The 27228-nt window shown below is 42.7% G+C and overlaps 1 protein-coding gene across 2 annotated transcripts in view; it reads left to right on the forward strand.

The window, feature by feature from the left end:
• Positions 1–24345, forward strand: part of Rassf6 (Ras association domain family member 6) — a 37930-nt gene extending 13585 nt beyond the window's left edge. For both annotated transcript variants that reach the window (XM_041671450.1, XM_041671451.1), the window contains exons 3-11: positions 8826–8904; positions 10356–10498; positions 17184–17281; positions 18243–18424; positions 20396–20497; positions 20754–20805; positions 22926–23044; positions 23148–23245; positions 23340–24345. In XM_041671450.1, the coding sequence (XP_041527384.1) occupies positions 8826–8904; positions 10356–10498; positions 17184–17281; positions 18243–18424; positions 20396–20497; positions 20754–20805; positions 22926–23044; positions 23148–23245; positions 23340–23415 (949 nt within the window). In that variant the 3' untranslated portion in view covers positions 23416–24345. The remainder of the gene's footprint in view (positions 1–8825; positions 8905–10355; positions 10499–17183; positions 17282–18242; positions 18425–20395; positions 20498–20753; positions 20806–22925; positions 23045–23147; positions 23246–23339) is intronic.
• The last annotated feature ends 2883 nt before the right edge of the window (positions 24346–27228 follow it).

Here is a 27228-nt window from a genome sequence, read left to right on the forward strand (position 1 = left end):
GTGTGAAGCCACCTTTGGTCTGCATTCCTAGTAGGCACAAAGTCCGTCACCTTCCACACACAAAGGACATTGTTTCACAATACACTTGTGCCTCTCCAAACAATGACCAGTGATGTGTGGCACAGCCATGTTTACTTTTCAAGTGACTTCTTTCTTTCAAACTTTTCCATTAAGCCCTGTTTTAGAAAAAGCTGAAAAAGCTGAAATATAAGCATACACCAGGGTGAGAGGGAAACATCCTTAGGGACCATTCTCTGGGCTCTCCACCAGCTCATCATCTCCACTCCCAAGCCCCAACAGCCCTGCACAGTTGAAGGCCATTGATCTCTGGCCTAGGCAGCTACAACAGCCTCCCCGTGAGGCCTACCAAATGTTTGAGCTACCAAATGTTTCTGTCTTATGTAAGCCCCAGTATCTTGTCAAAACCCTCCAAAGGTTTCTTGCTGTGCTCAGAGCAAGATGTCCCCCCCCCCCCCCCAGTCTAGCCTCAGAGGCCCACAGGAATTCTACAGCTTTTTCGAATCTCTTTTCTTCCCTTCAGAAGTGCCAAGTTTAACCCTGCCCTCGGGATACTTGTGTGTCTGCCTGGAATCTCTCCCTTCCTCGGGTTGTGTGTTCCCATTCCCGAGGCCTCAGTTTACCATCTGAGCCTTCCTGAACCACCTCTCTCACGCCTTCTTCCCAAGCGCCATACCATAGAGTCGTGTTTCCCTCTCAGAAATCTTACCCTCCGTCACATGGACTTCTTGGTGTTTTGTTTTGTTTTCTTTCCTTACCCCCTGCTAGAAAGTCAATTCTCATCAAAGCCCCAGAGCTTTGTTCCAGGTTGAACCCTGCTTCTCCTACACCACTGTTGTTCTTTGTCCCCCGCCAGAGTACCCAGGATAGAAATGAGTACAGGAGCGGCCACCTTGCAGACCTTATTCATGACATGACTTTGACTTCACAAGTCCCATCCACAGACGCTGTTTTCATAACGAGGGTAGCATGATGGTGCATCTCTCTTTCTTAATGTACATACATGTTTAGAGTCATTAGACATAATCAGTGTAGCTCTAGTGGGAATGAGTACATCTCTGAACTGTCGATCTCCCTGTAAAAAACCTCCCCCTCTTTTAAGAAGCTAATACTATCTGAGTTCTCAGTGTTGATATAAAAGAGTGGATCCAAAAGCGGATCCTGTTGGCAGAGACCAGTTGTTCGCTTTCCTGGCCATGCAGACCCAAAATAATCATACAGACACTATATTAGTTGCAACACTGCTTGGCCTATTGGCTCAGCCTTCTTATTAGCTAACTCTTACATCTTGAATTAACTCATTTCTAAGTATCTATGTGTCACCACAGGCTTGAGGTTTACTAGTAAGGTTGTCCAGCGTCTGTCTCCTTCGGCAGCTACACGGCATCTCTCTGACTTAGCCTTCTTTTCTCCCAGCATTCAGTTTAGTTTTCCTGCCTCGCTCTATTCTACCCTGTCAGAGACCCAAAGTAGCTTCTTTATTAAGCAATGGTAATAAAACATATTCACAGCCTATAGAGGAGAATCCCACATCAGGATCCCTCAGCTGCACCAGAGTCACTGAGTACCTGCTAGGAATGCAGATTCTCAGGGCCCACCCCAGACCTCCTCCCTTAGCAGCTTGGCAGGCACAGCTCAGCAGTCTTGTCTCTGGCCGCTCTGTGGGCCATGGTGCTGTCCATTCAAAGATAAGAAACTTGGATTTAGCGTGTGGATCGCTGGGTTTCACGGCATTCATACATTGAGCAGTCTGCCATACTTCCATGTCTGTGGAGCTTTCAAACAGAGGCTTCTTCACCACCAAGTGCTTCTCACTCTTTCCCCTCCCAAAACAGCACTGACAAGGAACAAAGTCCATTGATCAAAAGCATCAAGTCTTCCCTTTGGATTGGTATTAGAGCATGAGCAATGGCTCTCATGTATAAAGAGCATCAGCACTGTAACCCAGCCCCTGATGCTGGGTGTCTCAAACCGGAGGAGAAGATGGCTAGGCGGAGCCTGCCTTCGCTCTGGCCTCTGCCCACTGGCAGCCCAAGCTGCCACAGGTGTTTAGCTGCTTGTGTTTGCAGATGAGATCTGCTGCATAGCCTGTCATTGCAGTGGCCAGCTGGACAGCAGGTTAACGTTTTCATCTTAAACTTTAGAATCCAAACATGAAAGGAAGTGAGCAGGTGCCCCTTCTCTTTGATGGATAGAAAACCCTCCAGGAGGCAACATTTTCCAATACTGATGGTTACTCTCCTGGAAATGGTCAGGCCCAGATGGATAGTGGTGGCGCACACCTTTAATCCCAGCACTTGGGAGGTAGAGGCAGGTGGATCTCAGTGAGTTTGAGGCTAGCCTGGTCTACAAAGTGAGTTTCAGAACAGCCAGAACTGTGACACAGAGAAACCCTGTCTCGAAAAGCCAGAGAGAGAGAGAGAGAGAGAGAGAGAGAGAGAGAGAGAGAGAGTCAGACGCAGGCCTAAAGGCCTAAAACTGAGGGGGCAGCAACAGAGGTTCCTGAGTGCCTGAGTTCTAGGTCAACCTGGGCTACAGAATAAGGTTCCATCTTTCTATCCTGTCCACACCTTGTATGGCTTAGTAACATGGTTCCAAGTAGCAAGAGGCCTCTCATACAGTGTAGTTTGCGTAGTTAAAATATCTGGAGCCTTTCTTTCATCTACCACCCAGTTCCCCACCTCCCCACCTCTGACCAGGGACAGCTCCTATTACTCTAGCATGGAGTATGTTGAGCAGGCAGGAATTCTTCCTCTTTGAAGAGGACAGAGGCTTAATGCACGTGCCCTAGCACAGGACTCTGCTATCAAGAGAGGCAAAATTTGCTTCTGTCTAGATGGCCCTCTTCTCCCCAGCTCTGTCCCCCCCTCCCCACTCCCTGCCCCAGCTTTCAGGCTTGGAACCCAATCCCTTCATTTGCAATGGAAATGTGACTAACCTACTTTGCTAAGCTGAGGAAGGTATGTCTGCCAGGTGGTGAGGCATTCTCTCTTCAACAGCAGCCAGAAAAAGAGGCCCAAGGCAAAGAGACCTGATCCCCAAGGTTTCTTCTCTGGAGGTCCTTGCTAAAGTTGCTATTTCAATTCCAGGATTCCAGTGGATAGTAGGGAAGGATAAAGTGGGTTCCGAGAATTTTACCAGTGTTTGCGGACATCAGTGCTTTAGGATGACGTCAGTGTTAGCTGGCTTAATAAGAATTTATTTTCTGTTATTCTCATATTTCATGATTCTGCCTTTCCAGAGGCAGGCAGCCATTTATAATATGAATTATGGATGTCAGTTATGAAAAATCATGAATACATTAAACACTAAATGCACAGCTTGGAAAGTGTGTAGCATTACAACCCACAAAACAATAATCCTGGCAGCAGTCAATTCATTATGTCATATGTTTAATTTCTAGGTGTGTGTGTGTGTGTGTGTGTGTGTGTACTCAGGTGCCCACGAGGACCAGAGGCCTCAGGGCCCCTGAAATTGCAGTTACAGACAGCTGTAAGTCACCTGAAATGGGTGCTTGAAACCAAACTTGGGTCCTCTGGTAGAGCCCTTAACCTCTGAGCCATCTCTCCATCCCCTAATTTCTTTTTTTTAAAACATTTACTCAAATTTTTTCATACATATGCATGAAGAAATTTTTTTAATATTTATTTATTTATTATGTACAAGTGTTCTGCCTGCATGCCTACCTGCACCCCAGAAGAGGGCACCAGATCTCATTATAAATGGCAGTGAGCCACCATGTGGTTGCTGGGAATTGAACTCAGGACCTCTGGAAGAACAGCCAGTGCTTTTAACCACTGAGCCATCTCTCCAGCCCCCTCCAGCCGCCCCTAATTTCTGATTGTTTTATAAAGCATGTCGAATGTTTTAAATTAAGGTTTTTGAATTGACTATATAAAACTGTTAAATAATCCCACCACTAAAATTTAACATTATGAACAGAGTCAATGGAGAAAAGAAAACTAAATGTGTGAAAGGGGGAGGGGGTTTGTGTTTCTTCTGCCCTGTGTGCTGAAGAGACTCAAGTAAACAGCTGCTCTCAAACCTGGGAGGATACACAAAGATCACCAAATGCCACCCTCAGGCTGCAGCTCAGCGACCACTGGAACCATCAACACTTTTCAACACGCCTCCCAGAGAGTGCCACCGATGTAGGGGGCACAGCCAAGCATGGCCATGGACGTTACTTGGTACACGATAGACTCTGAAGGTCATGCTGTGTCACAACATGTGACAGCCTCTGTACTTTGTTCATTGAGCACAAGTTAGAAGGAGCAACAATGGAACAGGGCTCACTGGCTTCCAGGAAAAGTGAAGAAGAGCCACGTAATGCTGCTGTGAACAATCAGAAAAGCAAAGGGGGATTATTATTATTATTTATTATACTGCAACTCAGATTTGAGATCCATGTGTCTCTGGATAGGAAGCTAAACTCCCTCCCAGCCGTCATCCTGTCTCTTGCCTGTGTTTTTTACAGTTTACAAATCAAATAAGTGTTTCCTCTAGACAGCTGAGGTATGATAAGAAAGAGGAACTCGTTTCTCGCTAGGATCATTATCGATGGCACACGTCAGAATGTGGGTGGCTCCCATCTGCTGAGCAGCTACAGTTCTGGCCACAAGGTACAAAGTACACCTTAGTATTTACAGTTCCTTCGTGTATACGCCTTAGCATCTTACAGTTCACTCACGCAGGCTTTTAACTCATTAAAGCCAAGCAGGGCCTTAGAGGGACAGGTGCCCTGAGCATCCCTCCTCCCCTTGCCAGTTCCTTCCTGGCTTATTCTCTTCCCTAACCCATGCTAGAGAATCCTGGGCATGCGTCAGCACCTCCCAGTATCCCCACCCTGCAATGCCAGTGTTGGATTTTGCCAGTTCCTGAGTGGAAGCTGATGGTCCCATGAATCCCTTCAGTTAGAAGTTCTGTCTGTATAGAAGTCTGGCATTTTTCAGTTTAGTAAAAACACCTTCCCCTTCATATAATGTGTGAAGATGTTCTTAAAAACCCATGTTATGTACTGTGATTTAATATTTTATGTTCCAAAAATCCCACAAATTTTTCCCAGAAAGGCAAGATTTGATGACTCATTCAAATGTGTTTTAATCTTATTTTTGTTCTTTTGCTGTCTCTGTGTCTTCTAGACATCCCAAGTTCATGAAAAAGGACCAGATGGGTAGCCCCTTTCTGTGCTACTGTTTGAGAGCTTTGTTTGAGGGCTTGTGCTGGCCAACCAGTCTGTGTTAGATAGGGACTAACAAATTGTGCCTCTTTCTCACTCACACAGTGATGCTGACATAGTGAATGAACGGCCATTAGTTCAGCCTTTCTGTTAGCATGCTTAATTAGAGTTAGTAGACACAGGGAACCGATGGATATGACTATCTCTTTATGCCCCTCATTTCAACTCCTCAGCCTCATGCATCACAGGCTCACCTTTCTTCCCAGTGTCCTGTCCACCCATCCCTTCATTGGGCCCTTAATCTAATACCTTCTAAAATCCCCTTTCTAGTAAGATGCATACAGTTTTTAAAAAGCCCTTGTTGAATGCATTCACCATCACTATGGTTTTTCATATAATTTCTAGATTTAGGATTCCGGATTTTACCTTTTACTACTCGCTTTGCAAAATTTAAACGCTTTAGTTTCCTGAGTTAAAGTCTTCTTCTATGCTCCCAAATCCTTCAACACGTCCTTAATACTCAATCAAAAAGATGCCGCTTGTAGTGAGGTAAATGTGGAAAACTCTGTGGTCTCTTGTCACCCCGTGTTGCACAGTGGAATGTGGGTTGGCAGGGTTCCTCTGCCAAGAGCAAATTCTAACTATTTTCAGAGTGTGTGGATCGTATGGTTGCCGTCAGAGACATTCCGCTGCAGTTAGAGTTCAGAAGCAGCCACAGACAGTAAGCAAATGCATTAGTGTGGCTAGATGCCATTGTAAATTCACTTACTCAAGCAAGCATCTCAGGGCCAGGGGTTGGCAGCGCCTCAAGTCATTTGGAGACGTGTTTTGGTGTGAAAGAATTTGGTCAGAGTCTATTCAGGGACTGAACATTTCCGTTGCCTGGTCCCAAGTGATGCTCCAAAGACTTGTGCCGGGCTACATACTGGGGTTTGGCCAGAAGCAGAAGCTAAGGAGGTGAGATTATAAAGCTTCGTGCACTTCCATAATGGTGCTCTGAGCTCAGCGCATCAGGACTTGCATCCCTAGTGAACCTGCCGCTTCTCTGTGCTGCTCTGGCATAAAGAATCAGAGCCCATAAAGAGCTCTTGGGATCTTTAGTGGGAGGACAATGTTAAGGTAATATCTCACAGTCATGACCCCCGGGGACAATCAGTGTAGCCAGAGAAATGTAGAGCAGAAATATTGATGAATATTAAATTTTTAAGCTGTTTGGGAAATGGAATGGTGGCCTGGAGGCCTTCACTGGGATTTCCTTCTGTGGCCATTGTGTAGACTGTATGGACCCCTGGAAATGTCACATTGGGAATTGCAAGTGAAGAAAAGTCAGTACAAAAAGCATGGTTACATGACTCCAACATGTAAAAACAGTGTGCATAAAGCCTGTTGTTCAGTGTTCAGTGAGTGTTTGTTGAACATCAGCTTACAATGAACAAGTATCTATGCTAACCATCAGGAAAATTCAGTAAGTGCAACCGAGCTGACTGTTCTCACTGAGCCTGTGCGTTTATGTGAATGGCAACAGTATTTGAGGATCAAGAAAATATGGACAATGAGATATTTTAAATTAAGTGATATGGAATAGTTTTTGATAAATAGATTTACTTTAAACAAGCATTTTCTCCTTTATCTTGCTACTATTGGTTTTCTTAGGAAGAGAAGATTCTGATTATTTTACTGAACTAAAATTTATTTTATTATGGGTGCTTACTATGCACCAATACTACCAGGGTGTACAGGCTGGTTTTGTGTCAACTTGACACAAGCTAGAGTCATCAGAGAGGAAGGAGCCTCCGTTGAGGAAATGCTTCCGTAAGATCCAGCTGTAAGGCATTTTCTCAATTAGTGATCAATGGGGCGGGGGGGCCCAGCCTACTGTGGGTGGGGTCATCCCTGGGTTGCTGGTGGTCCTGGGTTTTATAAGAAAACGGGATGAGTGAGCTATAAGAAGGAAGCAGCATCCTCCGTGGTCTCTGCATCAGCACCTGCCTCCAGGATCCTGCCCTGCTTGAGTTCCTGCCCTGACTTCCTTAGAGAAGAACAGCAATATGGAAGTGTAAGCCAAATAACCCCTATTCTCCCCAGCTTTCTTTTTGGTCATGGTGTTTTGTCAAAGCGATAGAAACCCTGACTGAGACACAGGGATACAGAAAATCTGAAAAGAAAAAAAAAAAAAAAAACAAAACTTCTAGCCACCCCCTCCCTCAAGGAGCTTTATTCTGGTGGAAAAGAGAGCACACGATTGAAAAGTCAAATTTATAGCAGGACATTATGGCTTATGCCCTTAATCCCAGCACTCTAGAAGCAGAAGCACAGGAGTAAATCAGCAAATTAAATTTATAGAGTAGTAGAGGGTACCTCAGAGGACGTGAAGGAAGAATGCGAAATGTGAAATGTTGGGAGAGGCCAAGATTTAGAATGGGTGGTCAAGAAAGCTTCCTTACATAGGTGGCTTTTTTAAAAAATGGGTCTACAGAGCTAGTTCCAGGACAGGCTCCAAAGCCACAGAGAAACCCTGTCTCGAAAAACCAAAAAAAAAAAAAAAAAAAAAAAAAAAAATGGGTGGAGGATTTTGCTTTTATTTTATGTGTATGTGTGTTTTCCTGCATGCATGTCTGTGCATCAGGTGCATGAATTGTCTGGGGAAGCTGTGGAAAAGGGTATTGAGTCCTCTGGATCTGGTGTAATGAACAGTTGTTAGCCAACATGTCGGTGCCGAGAAAGAACCGAGGTCCTCTGGAGCACAGGCAGTGCTCTTAACCACTGAGCCATCTCTCCAGTCCCCATAGGCGGCTTTTGATTAAATGTTTAAAGAAGGCGAACGATTGAGCTAGCAGTGTGATGGGAGCAGAGGGCATTCTAGTTGAGCAGTCAGCAAGTTCAAAGCCTTAAGACCCGGAGTATTCAAGAGACATCCAGAAAGTGTGGGAAAGAGCGATAGGGAAAGAGATAGATGGGCAGACAGAAGACTAAACCAAACCTAGTCACTCAAGTCGCCATGATAATGGGATGTTGAATCCTATTCTGAGAAGACGTTGAAGAATTTTGCGCAGAGGAGAAAGATGGCCAAGTTATTGGCCAAGTATTTTAATGGTTCACATTAAAATAATTCCTGTTGTCAAGAATGCACAATAGACATAAGGAGCCTTGTAGGAGGCAATTTCTGTAATCTATATGAGGTGGTAAGCCTCTTCAGATGTGAAGACTGCCCCCTGGAAGGGCAGAGACATGGCAGGAACCAGTGTCCCCACAGCATCTACCTGTCATCTGAGCTTCCTCTAGAGCAGCCAACATTAGTTAAGCCATTGATAGAAGCAAAACTGTAAACCATTTTTCACATCGTGGCTGGGTCCTTTGACCGATCTCTCCAGCCACACACAGTTCATTTGTTGCACTCTGGCATCCCCCGCCACAAACATTTTATTTGTGAGTGAGCATATTAAAATGTCTTCATGTTTTAAGAATGCTTCTCATTCCCTTGGCGTACCTTAACTTAAAATGGCAGAATGATATCGATTCCTCGGAAGCGTTTTTTTCATCTCATATTTTTATGAAGCAAAAAACTATTATTGTGTTTCACAATCTAGGGCTTAAGGTTGATTGTAACTGAATTTATTTATTTATTTAGGGAACAACTTAACTCTTTACTGGAGGCCTACAATGTTTTCTATGAGAACCAGAAAAATCTGCATATTTTGTATGGACAGGTAAGCCCACTAAAGAAACACAGCAGCTTGATTCTCTAAGTGTGTAGCTGAATCAGGGTGAGCTGGAGTCTAGAACCTAGGAACACGTGTGGTAAATCTCTAGTTTATTCTGATTTTTCATGTTTAGATTAATTCACAAAATAGTAGTTCTGACATGCCTGCAGGTTTCTAAGCATTTTTTGGTGCAGGAAAGTATACAAAAAAAGGGCTTCCTGTTTTAAAATGGAGTATGTCTCGATAATGGATAATGTTATGAACAGTAAGTCCACTATTTTCTGACATTTGAAGCACCGCGTGTGTGTGGAGAAGGGTGCACTGTGACACCATTTGCCATGAGAAAATGTGATGGTATGCTTGTATCCACCAGTGTGGTGTTATTATAGCAAGTCATGCTGGATCTGTGAGGTCGAGTTGGATGTGTTCATTGAAATGAACAAGTTCAGTTCCAGCCAATGTATGCTATCTCATGATGTCAACAGTTTTAAATGTTATTATTAAAATATTAGAAAAATAGTTCAGCAATTTAAATTGCCTAAAAGTTGGCTTTTCATAATAACCAATGACTTTATAACTTTCTAGTTTCAATACTCTCAGTTTCTATAACAATAATATATTGCTTAATAAAAAGATAGTTAAATATAAAAGAGAAGATAGGTTTGAAAATAAATTGTATGAGAATTGCTTTGTTTTTCACTCTTCTTTAGGTATTTGCAAAATAAATCATATCCATTAGCTAATTTTTCTTCACTTACACATTTACTCCTTTTGTTATATATACTATTTCCATTTGAAGGAGTACTTCAGAAATTACTATTTTTTCACAAATACGTTCTTAATTGTTTGTTTGTGTGTGTGTGTGTGTGTGTGTGTACTGCGTGCACATGAGTATGCAAGTGTGTAAACATATGTACCATGTTCACACGTGAGGAGGCCAGAGCATGATGTCTCTGGCTCCCCTCTTGGTTGCTGATTTTAAAGGCGTTTGCCACCACCTTCCCCTAGTAAGCAGTCTTTCTTTTGTTCTGCATAATTTTATGACTTAAATTATTCCTGCTAATTCAAACAACTATGGCTCTTAATAACTATTCTGATTTCTAATTCAGTATAGGTTTTAAATCTGCTGTACCTTTTAAATTAAATGGAACTAAAGCAATATAATGACACTTAATCCAAGGGCCAGAGCTCAGAAAGCCTTTAGTACCCTGTGCCCATTGGTGGACGTGCCAAAGACATGGGCTTATTTTGCCAGGTATACTATTTTAAAAATAAATGGCTATTTCAAAATTAGAATTGTGGTACAGATAGGCTGAGAAGCCAAATAGTACATCCCGGGGGATTTTAAACCTAAAAATACCTCCTACAGACTTTGCTTTCTACATCTTCAGTTAAAGCATTTAATTTTCTATAAATGATTAAAAAGCAATTACTGTGGTTAATGGCTTCTTCCTTAGACTGAAGACGGACAACTGATTGTTGAAGGGATGCTGGACATTTTCTGGGGAGTGAAACGACCCATACAGCTGAAAATACAAGATGAGAAGCAAATCTCTTCTTTTGATCTGTTGAAGGCAACAGAAACATTTTCCAGGAAAGGGTAAGCTGTCCTTCTTTGTAATTCCTTAGAGGGCCACGGTGTCTGCCTTCGTCGTCTGTGCTCTTAGCGTAAGTTACTTAGAGCTGTGCATGAATGCTTATAGACAGTCTCATACCATTGCCATTAACTGGACATTTGGAGACCGTGTCTATGAGGCTAGGTGAATTTATGCATGATCCCTAGCTAACGGCCTGGCAGCACCAAAGGGACTGTCCCTCGGGCTCCAGAGCCTAGGCTCATGGGCCCTTCTGCCCCAGTGCTTCTCCCAAAAGACTGCATCTGCTCACTGGAAGAAACAAGATAGAGAGGTAAGATTTGAATAGTTATGACCTGACCATCAAAAACAGGGAAGAAAGCTTAAATTTGTCCACTCCTGGGAACAAAGGATTCTTCTTGTTTTCTTGAGAGGAGACTGAATTCTGCTCATGTCCAGAACAAGCAGAGCTGTTTATCTGGGCACAGCAAAGTGCATTTGAAGTGCATTGCCCAGAACAGCTCCCTGGTGGGTAGATGCAACTCTACCTTGGATGTCTGGCTTGGGTGACATTCTGTCATTATCCTTTCTAATTTTTCTTGAAAATTAATATTTATTCTAGTTATCATAAAATGACCTGGCTTCCTTTCTTCTCTGTCTTTCATTCCCATCTCCCCTCCCTCCTGAAATACCCGGACCACTACAATTCTCTTCACACCTCTTGTCCTCCCACCCATTACTGGAGAAGTTAGGGTTCTACCAGAGGAGAAAAAGGAGAGACAGCTACCAGAATGGTCCATTTGTATGGTCTGATCTTTGGCAGCACTTAAGGAAAACTAGGTACCCCTTTGGAGGATATACCCATGGCCCACCATGGTTTTACCTTTCCAACATTTCTCGAACCTCATGTTTGAACTGAGGGTGAACGTTTTGCAATACCCTAAACACATAGTGTAACTTCTTATTTTCCTCACTCGGCCTGCCCGGAAGCCAGCCTGCTCATCGATAGCCAGTTACCTGACTCGCCCCCTCAAAGCCTTCTCCTGATCCCTCAATCCCTACTGAGCACACTGACAGTTTTTCTTTGGCACCTCCAGGGCACGCGGTCCGCTGGACTTTACATGTTTTGTACTCCACCTACCATGTGAGTTTCTAGGAATGCATCTTGAACTGTGTTTGCATCCCAGTGCCCAGCACCAAGAGGAAGAAAGGAGGGAAGAAAAGAGAGAGGAGTGAGAGGCGGGAGAAGGAGGGATATGGAAATATGAAAGATGGAGAAAGGAAGCGTGGGTGAGGGGGAATAAGATCAAATGATTGAATAAATTGCACACGTTTTGTGTGGCAACCACCTCACCTATCTGCCTCCCCTCACCGCTCTCCCATCCACACAAAGGGCTGCTGGTGGGCGCAGGACCTGGTGCTTGTGAACACAAATGGAACCACAGCCTCAGCATGCATCCCAGAGATACAAGATGACTGATAGTGCTGACCACTCAAATGACTGGAAGCAGCATTTAAAAGCAATCAAGCCTTGCTTTAAAAAAAAAAAAAACTATACATGATATGAATCCACAAAATTAGCAATCATATGTCACACCTTTATAAGAACTCATGGCAAAGTTCTCTAGGAAGCCAACACCTTGTGCTGTATTTTAATCCCTTTTGGTTCATTAAAACTTCCTAAGATTGAGACATTAAAGTGATATAAATGTCAAGGAGGTAGAAGGCACTTCTACTGGCATGCGAAACCATTATTTTAATAGCAATTCAAAGATACCTTTTAATTTCTCAAATATAAAATATTAGTTTTGAATTAAAAATACTGGATTTGGGGGTGAGCTTAGGAGCTGGGGGTGACAGGGTGGTTATGATGATGCTCTTTCATATGCTGCAGCAGACTGTGAAGTGTCCCCTTCACGCTGTGTCTTCTGCAGAACCCACTTTCCCTGAGAACATTGCTGGTACATTAGGAGCCCATCTCTCCATAGCCAAACATGGCAGAAGCGGCATAAAGGAGCGGAGGGTTATTTGGGCTTACAGTTTCTGATGTGCGGACCATCCTGGCAGGGAAGGCATGGCAACTGAAGCGACTCCGTCCTTAGCAGTGGGAGCTTGGGCCACGGCTGGTTCACATCTCAACAAAGCAAGTAGTAGGGAGCTCTGATCAAGTTGTCTTCAAGGTCTGTCCCCCAGGAAGACACTTCTGCAAGCTAGAAACAGTCTCGATGACTTCACAGCCTCCCCAGACAGTACTAGCAGATGGGGTGCCAGTGCTCAAACACTTGAGTCTACGGAGTACATTTCCTGTTCAAGCCTTAACAGCCTGGAAGCAAGACAGACATTGTTTCTCATTATTTAAAACTGAGGAAGGTCAGCTGGACAGCTGCAAAAGCCTGTGATTCACCATAGTAACCAGACATGTACTACAACACAGCGGGCACTAACCTGTTCTTTACCGTAGAAACAAGACTTTCTAGAACATTATAAAAATGCTTGTGTGGTGAACCATATTTTTCTAGTGAGTAAGAATGAGCAGGAAGAGATCCCACCCCTTATGTATACAATGCAGACTGCCTCTCTCTCAGTCTCTTTCTCTCTTACACACACACATGCACACACGCACACACGAGCATGATAGCATTCTGTGGTTGCGATTGATTAGTCAAGAGAGCCTGGTACAATCAGCAGAGCATTCAGGTAGGAAGGCTCAGGAAGACGGAACGGCTCTGCCCAGTCTCTGATTCTGATGATACACAGACACCCTCGGAGTATCTTCCCTTGGTCACCTCCTTTCAGGTGACTCCTTTAAATTATGTGCCTCAATTAAATTGTGTAAAGAATTTGACCGTTCCCTTATTCCAAACCTTCTCTCATTTTCCTTTTCCCCTACTGTTGTGTCTATGGACAGAACTTAACCCCACTGCTCAGATTTGCTGTCCCCCCTGGGTTAGTGGACAGTGAAGGACGTGGACAGTGTAGGCTCAGCTGTAAGGACTCCACTTGGGTATCTGTCCATTCATCCTTTGAGAAAAATAACCACTCTTGCCATCTTGGCTCGCTTTAATCGTACCAGAAATGAGTCACACTGAGAAAGTACTAGCCAAATGGGAATGGTGGAGGCTTAAAAATATATCGGTTTGTTTGAGCTCTGTGTGTATGGAAATGACTTTAAAGGAAGACTTTGATCTCTCATATCTCGGCCAAATGTTTCCTTGCAGAAAGAAACTGTGTGTTTAAAATGAAACAGAGAAGAGGTGACTCATTGGGGTTACTTTTGCTTTTGCTGGTTTTCATTTCTATTTTAATTCTTTCTAAAGTCAGTATTGGCATAATTTAGACAAGTCATGGCAGAAGGAAATAAAGAGCAAGTTGTGACCAGGTGCATATTTGATTTGCATCAATAATGTTTTTTTTCATGTGCTATAGACAGAGAAGTGGCTGCATTATATTTGCATATCAAATTTCTACCTCCATTTTATTTTGCAAAAGATTACAACCCCTTTCCAGTGTTTAGATTTGCCCCCTGGTACACTTCCTGGTGTTTGGTCAGAGCAACACAAACTGTTCCATGTTTGGACATGCTCAACTGCTTGATGCTAAAGTTCTAGCTGCTTCTTGCTTGAAAGGTGTGGCCGACTGCCCATACATTTGGTCATATGCACTGCATATGGAATGGTTCTTGAATTACATAGCCCCAAACTGTGAGGTTGTAGCTTTTGACTTTGGCAAGTCGTACCATGAAGAAAAGAGGCAAAATGAATATATTGAGCTGTTTTTCAGCCCCTGTATTGACGTAGCACCACCATACTGCAAAAATTTAAGGACTGACTCCCCATGGGAGGTCCCACTCCTCTGAGGAGTGTTTGGGAGGTGGGGTGAGAGGAAGGTGGGGGAGCAGGTGGAGGGGAAAGAAAGGGACCAGGATTGGTATGTAAAATAAAAAAAGATTGTTTCAAAAAATAAAATAAAATAAAACTGAAAAAAGTAAGGGGATGGCTGTCATACTGGCCAGAGTCACTGACCAGCTATGGGAATCATAAGTGGTCATTATTTGTAGAACTTCAGGTCTCCCCGTTGGAAACAGCACCTGGTCACTTTGCCTTTTAGTTTTAACTTCTCATTGGTATCCAGTTCCCATTGCCACCCCTTTTCAACAGTGATCAAGCACAACTACTTTAGATTGCTAATAAGCTGTACGTTGGAGATGTTTAATTTTATGTGCCATACGAATAGAGTGTTGGTGGACACCCGGACTGCTAATGTAAATAGTTCCTCCTCTTTGTGACATATATTTTAACTGACAACATTTCCACATAGTAGAGTTTGCTCTAAATTGTATTAACAAACACATTATGATCACATTATGTCCTTCTTATGGGATCAAATAAGAGTTTAAAGACTTCAAGAGAATTCCAAGGTCCAGAGGAGAGTGAAGCTTTGCTTTGCCAGTGCCGGCTACGTTTATAAGAGCTTTTCCGCCGGTGTGTTGATTATTTTCCCATTGCTGTGATAACGTGTCATGACCTAAAGCAACTTAAGAAAGGAAAAGTTCCTTTGGGCTTCTGTTTCCTGAGGAATAGAGTCCATCATGGCGAGGAAGGTATAACATGGCTACAGGAACAGAAAGCTGTACACACATGTAGCACACAGGTCATGTACACACAGGTAGCAGAGAGAGAAGGAGAGAGAGAGAGAAAGGGAGGGAAAGAGGAAGAGAGGGAGGGAGGGAGGGAGGGAGGGAGGGAGGGAGGGAGGGAGGGCACACAAAGCAGCATAAGGCTACAAATCCTCAAATCTCACTCAGTGATCTTCTCCCTCCAACAAGACTCAACTTCCTACACTTGCCCAAACTTTCCCAAACCAATAGAGGACCAGGTCTTCAAATATGTGAGCCTTTGGGGACATGATCATCCAAACCACTAGTCAGGGACATTTGGGTAGAGTCACAGACACCCCAAGTGGAAATACTCGGGGTTCATACTATAAAAAATTTTATGGACAACAACACAGGACAAAAAATATTCCTGCAAATACTAGTGTCCATTTGCCTCGAGAGGTCCAGAATTGCACTGGACCCCAAATTGTGCCTGATCCATCATGAAATGAATTCAGACGGTGGTGGTGATGATGGTGGTGTGGTGATGGTGATGATGATGATGGTGGTGGTGATGGTGATGATGATGATGGTGGTGGTGGTGGTGGTGATGGTGGTGGTGTGGTGATGGTGATGATGATGATGGTGGTGGTGATGGTGGTGGTGATGATGATGATGGTGGTGGTGATGGTGGTGGTGATGATGGTGGTGGTGATGGTGATGATGATGATGGTGGTGGTGGTGGTGGTGATGGTGGTGGTGTGGTGATCGTGATGATGATGATGGTGGTGGTGATGGTGATGATGATGATGATGGTGGTGTGGTGATGGTGATGATGATGATGGTGATGGTGATGGTGATGATGATGATGGTGGTGGTGGTGATGGTGGTGGTGTGGTGATGGTGATGATGATGATGGTGGTGGTGATGGTGGTGGTGGTGATGGTGGTGGTGTGGTGATGGTGATGATGATGATGGTGGTGGTGATGGTGATGATGATGATGATGGTGATGGTGGTGGTGGTGATGGTGGTGGTGTGGTGATGGTGATGATGATGATGGTGGTGGTGATGATGAAGATGATGATGGTGGTGGTGGTGGTGGTGATGGTGATGATGAAGATGATTATAGTGATGAAGATGATGATGATGGTGGTGATGGTGCCACTGAGGATGAGATTATTCTGATAATAGTTTTGATAGCGAGTGCTTAACTATAAGAGGGATTGTTTCAAGGATATTACATAAATTAAATCCTACCAACAATTCTATCCTGCCTCATACTGTTATTATCCCCATTTTATAAGTGAGGACACTGAGGCCAAAAAAGGATTCATAACTAAATTGTTTAAGACCAGATAAATAAAATAAAAAAGAATGTTAGTCTGATGTAAAATAAACAGTTGTTACATTTCATATATTCTGGACACAAGAATGTTTTGAAGTTTGCTAATATCCTACATGAGATAATAATTTTCTTTTTTTTTTTTTGGGATTTTTTGAGACATGGTTTCTCCATAGCTTTTTGGTTCCTGTCCTGGAACTAGCTCTTGTAGACCAGGCTGGCCTCGAACTCACAGAAATCCGCCTGGGATTAAAGGCGTGCGCCACCACCGCCCGGCGATAATTTTCTAATAGAGAATTTTTTCATACGTTTCTATTTTGTAAATTATATTTTCAAAGCAGTTTAGGCCCAAATATAAGTACCATATCTTATCATGTTAGAACCATTTTATATAATTATTTTAATGCTGTGGGTACTTGATTCATGAGTATAAATAACATTTCTGTATCTAAAATCCTCTAAAACCTTACGAGATATCTGTGTATCAGTGGCTCGTGTTGGTTTCTACCAAGCCTATCTGAGCATCCCTTTTACAGAATCTACATAATTTTGCATTTCAGTATATTAGTGAATTATTTCGCTCCAAAAATATACAGAGTGTGTTTAAAACATGCTTATTAGTATGGTATGACTGTAATCTTTGTACCACGATAAAGTTGTTTTAGATTTGGATCACACGTCTGCCTACCAAGGCCCACAACTATAGTACCAACATTGTAAACCTGAGACCATCACGTGGAATTAGTCTCAATGACAGAACTTGTTACTTTTCAGGAGGATGACTCGCTGGGGAGAGTTTGATGACCTTTATCGTATCAGTGAGCTGGACGGGAGCCAAGTCTTGCTGTCTGAAGGAAGGCATTCCCCAGAAGGTCAGTACCAAAGTGTTAGCAATATGGTTTATATTTTAACAACATAAAACATGATTCCCCAATGTTTACCTCATACACAGTACTACCTGAAGAACTCATATATATGTGCTTCTTAAACATTTCCAAGGGCCTTGCAACTTACGTCACTGCATTGCACATGTGGTGGTAACTTACGTCACTGAGTTGCTCAGGTGGTAACTTACGACACCACGCTGCTCGTGTGGTGGTAACTTACATCACTGAGTTGCTCAGGTGGTAACTTACGTCACCGCATTGCTCACGTGATGGTAACTTACGTCACTGAGTTGCTCAGGTGGTAACTTACGTCACTGCGCTGCTCGTGTGTGGTACCTTACGTCACCACACTGCTCATGTGGTACATCAGCAGCAGCCACTAGCCCAAAGCAAATTGCTGCTTTACTTTCAGGAAACTTAGGAAGAAATTCTCTTAAGCCTCAGTATTCCGTGAAAATGGCTTCTCAAGAATGTTTCCATGGCATTAAAGGGTCACTAAGGTTCCAAGATCTGTCTTCTTGGGAAAGGTCTAATAAGCTTGATGTCGGGACAAAACAGGGATGCAGGCCTGGTCCATCACTTGGAAGTATTCTATTCCTATAAATACTCCTCAACTCACCTGTCTTAGTCCAGACTATCAGGGGTTTTCCAGGTCTTGCATGCTAAAATTGTGTATAATTTACACCCCCAATAAAAAGAGATTAGAGTGGAAACACCAATCTTGTGACCGTGTGAACCCTATGAGACATAACTCACCAGCACCATTTGCTGCTTGACCAATCTCACGCAGCACCTGATAAGTCAGTACAAGCCAAGCAGCGAGTACAGCACTCTCAATAGCCAGGAAATCTCATTCCTCCTTGTTAGTAAAGGCAAAGCAGGGTCCCCACGATGGAAGACGATTGGCGGCTGAATGATACGGGCTTGTGATCTTTATCCTTCCCAGAATATTTATCTTATCACAGCACTCTGAAGCCATATGAAGAGGAAGAGCCGGAATCCCCACTGCTCTATAGGACCATGAGTGAAGCGGCTTTGGTGAGAAGAAGGACGAAGGCTCCAGTGGCGTACAGAAAAGACAGGCAGAGCCATAGAGCCTCTATCAACGGACACTTCTATAACCACGAAGTAAGTTCCGGTTCCATTCATGCGGAATAATGTTATCCACTGCACTACCAATACTACTTATTTCAACTTAGAATTTAAACCAATAATAAGAGTACTGTTAGCAGATGCCTAGCGCTCATCAGTCTTTCCCTGTAGGAACTGTAAACTAAGTTTAAACACAACCTTCTTCTCTTCTTCGTGTGGATGCTTTGAAGCACAGATTTAAGTTAGGTAGCATGCATAGTACCTGCACAGGTTCAAGGCCACTGGGGTCCGGTACTGAAAATGGGAGAAGTACATAGTGTCCCATGCCTAACCAAGAAGCTGTTTGCAACTGATACCAGCTGGCCAATGGGAAATCCATTTTCTCTGATGGAGTGTCACTGTGTCGACACGCTCCAGGGCAGGCCCCATGCCCAGGAGTAATCGGCCAACACAAAATGAACTCCATTTTTAAAAATATGCATTAGTGTTTTGCCTACATGTCTGTCTATCTATCTGTCTGATGTATGAGGATGCCAGATCCCCTGGAACTGGAGTTACAGACAGTTGTGAGCTGCTCTGTGGTTGCTGGGAATTGAACCCGAGTCCTCTGGAAGAGCAGCCAATGTTCTTAACTGTGGAGCCATCTCTCCAGCCCCCCTGTTGTTTTGAGGGGTGGGCTTTTTGCTTCCTTTTGTTTTGTTTGGCATTTTTTGTCTTATTGGGTTTTTTGTTGTTGTTCTTTTGACTTTGGGTTTTCAGGTTTTTTTCCCCCCTGTTATTTGAGAAAGAATGAGAAAGGGCTTGTGCATGAAGTTGAGTAGCTAGGGAGGTGAGGAGATCTGGGAGAAACTGGGAGAGGAGAAAACATGATCAAACTATATTGTATGAAAAACATTTAAATAAAAATAAATAAATGAATTAAGTAGTCCCTGCTAGCCAGGTACTTGCTATAGAACCCAGGATGGCCTCAAACTCCTGCTCCTGCCTTCCAAGGCTAAGATTATAGAACTACACACCTAACTTCGAACATACTTTAAACAAATCATCTCTTTAATCCTAAAAGCTCTCCTATGAGGGCCAATATCGTTATGTCTTTCCTCTTTACCTATCTTTACATATAACCAACGTTCACAGTCATCAAGCAATTTCTCTTGAGTCACATGCTTTTAACAATAACTCTGAACTGGAACCCATACTTGCCTCCCTCCACACCCCACACTGTTAACCAGTGTGATGGGTGAGCCCCGCTGTCGGTGCTGAACTGCCCTTTGAAACACAAAGATGAGCTTCTTAAGGTGCGGGTACAAAGCTTAACCAGGAAAACCAACAAACAACATCCAAATCATATAAAGGCCCCCACAGAGATTGGTTTAAAGACATCCAAACTGATTATTTCACCCAATCAAGCATCACGTTTTTCGTCCTGCCCTTTAGATCTTGTACTTACATGCAAAGTATTTGTACAAGTGTAGCTATAGTTTAGATAAAATTTCTGTTCTGATTTTTTTTGCTAAGATGTGTAAAATTCATACATGCTTTTCTATAATGCTTCTAAGACATTTCACCTATAACATTAGTATCCCAGAATTCAAAGATTTTTTTATGCCATGGATTTTAACTGTCACTTGTGTCTTCATTCATTTGACAAATACTTAAAAGTCCACTGCAAGAGCAACAAGTACTCTCACCACTGACCCGTCATCTCTCAGCCCCTGAAACATGGGACATTTATATCAATAGCTTAAAATTAATTTTTATTACTTTTATAGGAATTAAGTCAATTAATAATACTTATGAAGAGCTTAGAATAGTTTTATACAACTTTTAGTAATATCATTCATGCAATAATTATTATTAAATCTGTGTTTATTTGAGAACTCTGTGACATCATTAGGAGTGATAGCATGACTTCTCAGGATTCCGTAATCCGTTTCAGGTTCAGGATACTGACCGTTGTTGTTTGATAGAGTGATGAGGACTCCTATGGTTTTGTTGTTATTCCTTTAGACATCCATTTTCACCCCAACCTTTGGATCAGAAACCAAGGTCAGAACAAACAGCACCATGAGAACTGAAGAAGTAATAAAGCAACTTCTCCAAAAGTTCAAGGTAATCCTTGTCACTGACCTGAGCTGTCCCTTGCATGTGTGTAAGCCAATGGAGTCACATAAATGCCCTTGGCTATGAACCAGCATCATCTGTTCAACTCTGGTGGCTATTTTCCTCCGAGCAGCACAGCCTGGGAATGCGCATGATCCCTGCAAGAGCCTAAGAGGACATCTCTGACAGGGAAGAGGGAGGAGGGACACTGCTGGTTCTAACATCTTCTAAAATAGTTAATTTATTCACTTTTTTCCATTGACAGATTGAGAATAGCCCTCGGGATTTTGCTCTTTACATTATTTTTGGAACAGGAGGTAAGAAAATTTAGTCCCTCTTTGTACCTGACCCCAGCTCATTCGTTTTCAGTTCATAACGAAGACAAAAAGAAGAGTGCTTGATTCTGTCACAGAAAGAAAGAAAGGAAGGAAGGAAGGAAGGAAGGAAGAAAAAAGAAAGAAAGAAAGAAAGAAAGAAAGAGAGGACACAGAATACAGAAGAGAGGCAGGAAAGGGTTCAAGGGTTCATTATAATTGTTGTTAATTCCAGAGTTTTGGTGCAAGCTAAGCACACACTGAATCATTGAGCCCCATGCCCTTCCTGAGAAATGGTACTAGAATACCATGTATCTGCTCTGTTCCCAAAGATAATCCAAGCAGAAATACATCCAAAGAGTTTAGAATACAAAGGAATCTGCTTGTTTGCCAGATGTTGTCAGAGTAAAGATCAGAACTTCAGGAATCCATCCCTGGAGGGCTGGCTCTCCAGGAGGTGCTGGGCTCCTGGCTTTCTCCCTTCCCCTCCTTGCCCTAGCTTTGGTCCTCACCGCCTGCCACTTCTCTTGTTCGTTTACCCTTCCCTATTTGACACCGAGTCTGACACATGGTAAGAGAATGAGCTCTCTTGGTCAGAAGAGACCGTGTGCAGAGCTCGGTGGGGGATTATGTTTCCAGTAATGGCTCCAGATGATCGTGAAGCAAGAACTTGGGGTGCAAACTATGAAAGACACTGAGAGTGGGAAATGAAGTTGGCAGTCGATGGAAAGGTCAGGAGAGGATCCTGCTGTGCTGAGGAGAGGAGCAGGGTGGCGAGGACTTCCTGTTGCTTCAGAAGTGTCAGAGGGGTGACATCAGCACGCACTGGATTGGAATGGAGATGAGAATAAATCGAATCCAGAGATGGGAAACAGATTTGATTATTCTGAAGAAAGAAGTGAAAAACAGGGAGATGGGAAGAAAAGATGAACCGGAGGGCACTGGGGGCTTTCTCTGTGCTTCCTTCTGTTAAAATGAAATCCCAGATGAGGCACCACTCTGACAAAATGCCAGTACTTTTGTGGTGAGGCATTTATGGTAATGTTTGAAACTTGAAATTCTGAGAATATACCAGATTTCTTTTGTCTCATTTTCATGGCTGAATGGATGAAACCCTCAAATAATGAAGAAAAAAAAAAGCTAATCTTACTAATTCTGCATTTGTAGTTTAGTTCTTGGAATACCCAAGAATTGAATGTGAGGTAGAAAAAAGAGAGGAATTAAGAACAACGGTAAAATGGCTTTATCCTAAGTGAGCTGAGAGGATGAACGAAGGAAAGAAGGAAAACTGTAATGAACTGAACCATCTTGCTCCCTCGGTAGGACTAGAGCTTTGCCTAAGTGACCTAACTAAAAGGGAGAATTATTTGAGTTAGGCCATATATTGAATGGAAGAGGCTCACTTGCAGTTCTTGGAAAGGTTTTCATATTTAATTTTAATCAATAGTCTATCCCTATCTACAATTTCGCTTTGTATGGTTGAAGTTAGCCATGGTCAATTATCGTCCAAGGATATTGAATGGATTTTTCCAGAAATAACAATCCAACAAGCTTGAAGCCGTGTGCCCTCAGAGTATAGTGATAGACTCTTACGCCGCCCTTCCCTCCCCTGCCTGGGATGAAGCCTCCATGTGTCCATGGTACCCACTCTGTAGACACAGCCTCCCGCCTTATCACTTAGGGTCGCCTTACTTATAGCATCAGCTATCAAGGCACTGTACTCTTCGTCTTCAAATGCCTTTTCCTTTCCTGTGGTAACGACCTCACACTGACGGTTTCATTAGAATATATATGGTTTCTGTAATTGTTCCTAGGGATGTTACCCTCTTACTATAACTAATTTATAAGTTAACTTTATCATGGATATGTATATGTATAGAACAAACAGATGTACAGTACTATATAGCAGCTACAGCGTCACGTGTATTCACTGAGGTCTGGGAACATATCTATCATGGATAGTGGGGCATGACTCTCCTGCTTTTTATTTATTTATTTTTGAGTGAGTTCTCAATTCCTGTTGCTTCCAAAACAAACCAAAGGAAGACTGAGAGACAAAATTACCCTCCTTTCTTTTTCTAGGATTTTAACTCTTACTGCGGCTTGTCCCTTTTCCTTTGCAGAGCAGAGAAAACTAAAGAAGAGTGATGTCCCACTGCTTCAGAGGCTTCTGCAAGGCCCATCCAAAAGCAACGCGCGGATCTTCCTCATGGATAAAGACACAGAAGAAATTAGCAGTGATGTATGGACGCCGATAGCCTGGGGGGGGGGGGGGGGCTCGTGCGCGTGCGCGTCTTTCTCTGCCTGAGCTCTTCTCTCATCCAGCCTTCTCTTTCCCCTTTCAGGTGGCGCAGTACATTAATTTCCACTTTTCGTTCTTGGAATCCATTCTCCAGAGATTAGATGAAGAAGAGAAAAAGGAGACTGAGAGAATAATGGCGAAGTAAGTCAAAAGCACGCACGGGACATTTTATCCTCCCGTAGGTTCGGTGAGCTCCAGGTACCCAGTTTGTCCTGCTCTTCCCTCTCTGTTTCAGATTCAGTACCGAAAGGGCCTTTATCCTGAAGTGTCTTCAGAGTAAACAGGCAGCCAAAACAGAGACTACAGTCTAGAAGCACAGCACCTGCGCTGACTAGCACACCTCAGCAGAACTGGAGAGGGCACCGTAGGATGAGCAACCGACCTGTCTGCTTCTGGTATGCAGGACCTGGAAGCTGCGGGAAAACTGAATGCCAACAGCCTGCTTCCTCTGTGAAAGGGCGAGGTTGGCTGTGGTTCAGAGTTGAACTAAGGCAAGATTGGACTTCATTTCAGTAACTGAAGGAAGCTTGGATACTGTGTATTCCAAATAGCATTTACAGCAAATTCTTTAGTGAGCTCAGGTTTAAGCGGCCTCTGCTGATACCATGCAATTTAAACTTTATTATCTGAAAAGAACGGAGACATTTGCTGACTCATCAGAGGTTGGAAATAAACACTTCCAGTCCTTGCTGTCAACAAGACACACATTCTCAAGCAATCGAGGACCTGAACTGACCATGTTTCATAACTGGGTAAACACTTAAGGGCTTTCCTAAAATTCAGAGACATCGCTACCAGGATTGATCATTTTTTTTTTTAACTCCTAGTATCAGAGCTGTCTGTCCTTTTGGAATAAAATGATTTTGGACTCTGTCAAGAAAGTTAAACTCAGGACTGGAGAGATGGCTACGCAAGTAGGAGCACTGGCTACTCTTCCAAAAGACCCAGGTTCAGTTCCCCAGGACCCTTGTGGTTGCTTACAGCCATCGACTACTCCTCCAGTCCTGGAGGATCGGACACCCACCTCTGTGGGCACTGCACACACACGGTGGACAGACATACAGGCAGGCAAAGCATCCATATACTTAAAAATAAATTAAATTAAAAATAAAACCTTAAACTCTGATTCTGTCAACTGGGCTCTTTATTTGTGCCCCGACACACACTTCTACTGATTAGTTCCAAGCTAGTTTTACGTGTCATAAAAGTTGGTTGTATTCATTTTCTTTCCTTATTTTCAAAAATAAATATATCACGGACATAGACTGTACTACATAAGGTAGAACAAGATTTGACCTCAAATACCTAGTTGTTGCTGCTGATTGCTGTGGATAAAGCCGAGCTGCTGTAGCTGAGCAGGAGGGGGCATCATAGCGTCCTTGCTGCTGTGTAAGACACACTCGCCAGGTACACACAGGTCTGGTAAGCCCACTTGGAAAAAAATATTATGGGATTTATTTGTAAACTCTTCATTAATGTGGATTTTTAGTCAATATTCTTCTGTTCCCTAACTACTTCCATTTGAATTCCTTATCTTAAAATGTTCAGTTATGTCACCTGTACTAAGGTAAGGTTCTACTATCAACATCAAACTGTGAAGCAGTTATAATAGTAAGCTATTCATTCCCCGCGTCCCCGCTCCTGAACTGGGTGACAGTGTAGGAATTATGTGGCATTTCTGTCCTAGGAAGTCTCCCTCGTTGATTGAAACAAAGTCTATGTATTTCTAAAGCTTTGCCTGTTGATCAAGAAAGACACGGTTTCATCGCACTGAAAGTGACCAAAAGAACAAAGTATACTGAAAACCCACCAGGTACGGTGGTGTAACCTTGTGACCCTACCACTCAGAAGACAAAGCCAGAAGATTACTATGAATTCAGGCCAGCTTGGATTACATAGTGAATTCCAGGCCCCAGAATAAGGCCCTCTCTCAAAACACACACACTCTCTCTCTCTGTGGTCTACAAAGTGCATACAAAACTCAGCAAGTCTGGCATAGAAAAAGAAAGTAGGAAAACTCACAGAAGAGAAATCACAAGTAGCTACTAAGTGTATGCAAAGTATTGTATCTAACTGTATTCATCAATTCAGGTCAGGAGAAAGAAACTGTGCAGTAACCTAGGCAGAGTTTAGCATGAAGATTTATTAAGCTACGATAGGGCAGCAACAATAAGGATGGGAAGAGAACTCACCTGGCAAATGAGCCCCACACAGCCTGTCTTGAGTATTTGTGCAGGTGAGAGAAAATGTCAACATGATGATTTTGACTAAGGATCCAGCCTGCATTTGTTTCCAGGTTATACCCACCACTGATGGAAACAAATGCTGGAGAAGCAGTCCTGGTAGAGAGAGACAGAGAAAGCTGCAGCTCTTTGGCTGCCAGCATTGAAGGAGAAACACCTGGATGCAGACAGGGTGTTGGAAACACCCTGTCTCCAGGGTCTGGGAAGGCATCAAAGACTGAAATGGTTTTCTAGCGCCCTCTACTGACGTTATATAATATTGTCCACAACAGAAAGAAAAATTTAAAGCGCCCTACCCTAAACACACACACACACACACACACACACACACACACACACACGGTTTCCACAGGCTTTTCTGTGACAATTAAAACTGGCCTATCAGAGCAACAAAGTCCTTGATAGCAAGCATTAAACTTCTCGACAAATAGTGATGATGTGTACTGCTGCAAACGGATTTTGTTTTACCTTAAACACAAGTTATATGTAAAGTTTACCCCATAATTCTACTTGTAAGATATTATGTGAACATCAGAGATACAAAGGCATTTTTCAAAACTGTTTATTACACTGTTTATCCTTAAAAAGGAAAGTAAAATAACTAAATGTTCAAAAACAGGAAAAATGATTTAAAAGGCAAGAAATATTTGCTCAGAATGTTATAATAGAGTTAAAGTCTCCTTATGAATATAATATATTGTAAAATACTCATCCATTAGGTTCATGGATGGGTATTTACTTGTATATTTGCATGCTAATATTGCACATCCACTCACAAACCAAAAACAAGTTATGTATAGATTACAGAATTATCTGTGATTCTGTTTCTCTAATTTTTATACTTATTAAGTATTACACAATGAGGTATTAATTTTTCCATCAGGAAAGAGAAAATACATTACATGAAAGTTACCCACAAAGAGCAGGAAATACATGCAAGAATAGATTCCTACTAGATGCAAAATATTTTTAATTAATTACTAAAATAAGACATTGGCCTTACCTTTTGTGATTTAAAACATCTTTCCTATCTGTCCTCCTCAATCTTCATGCAAGTCAGCCGGACAAAATGACTGCTTTTTTATTTTTAATGGCAAAACAATTATAAACGTATGGTATTGGATGCGATGTTGTAGGCTAGGATGTGGAACCGGGCAACTAAATCACATGGCATGCTTCTCACATCTCCAAGATGAGAACATTTAAACAGCCCCTCTTTCAGCAACTAGAAATTCCAAGGAACAGAGAAAAGCCGAAGGGAGAGCGAGTCCTGAGATTGATAACGGAGTTGTTGCGGTGTCTTGAAAGCCCCCCTGGGTCACCTCCTTATGTGTATGAGGTCTGAGCAGCCCATGGGGAAAGCCTTTTAGGTCTCACACTGAGCCTTTCTACCAGAAACCAGGGGACTCTCCTCTAAATGCAACTATCTGGATGCTCCATCGATGCTGGATGCTTGTCTCAGAAGAGCATCCTAGGCCTCAGACGAGCCTTCAAAGACCAATTTTTAACAGAATAACTTCAAAAAGACCCTAAGCCAGAAACCCTGTTAGAACCCCTCCTGCGTTCATGATCTTCAGAAGCTTTGTGACCTGAATGTCTGCTGTGTGTCTAAACGCTGACATTGTTACATAGCCCTAGATTACTAATACAGTTTCTAAGGCCAAATCGTTTTCAGCTATTTTTGCATAATAAAAGAGCACAAACTTTGTCAAAATAGGTTTTCCTTGTTTTAGGTGATCCAAATATTTAATTGTCAGTTACATATTAATTAAAATTAAATGCTAGATATCATACTAGGGTTATTAATCATAGACTCTTTGTATTTATTATTGTACTTTTTATACTTCATATCATGTCTTGAACATAGGATGTGCTCAATAA

This window comes from Microtus oregoni, unplaced genomic scaffold, assembly GCF_018167655.1.
Source record: "Microtus oregoni isolate MIOR12 unplaced genomic scaffold, Mior012 000021F_ref0000039, whole genome shotgun sequence".
Classification (NCBI taxonomy): Eukaryota; Metazoa; Chordata; class Mammalia; order Rodentia; family Cricetidae; genus Microtus; species Microtus oregoni.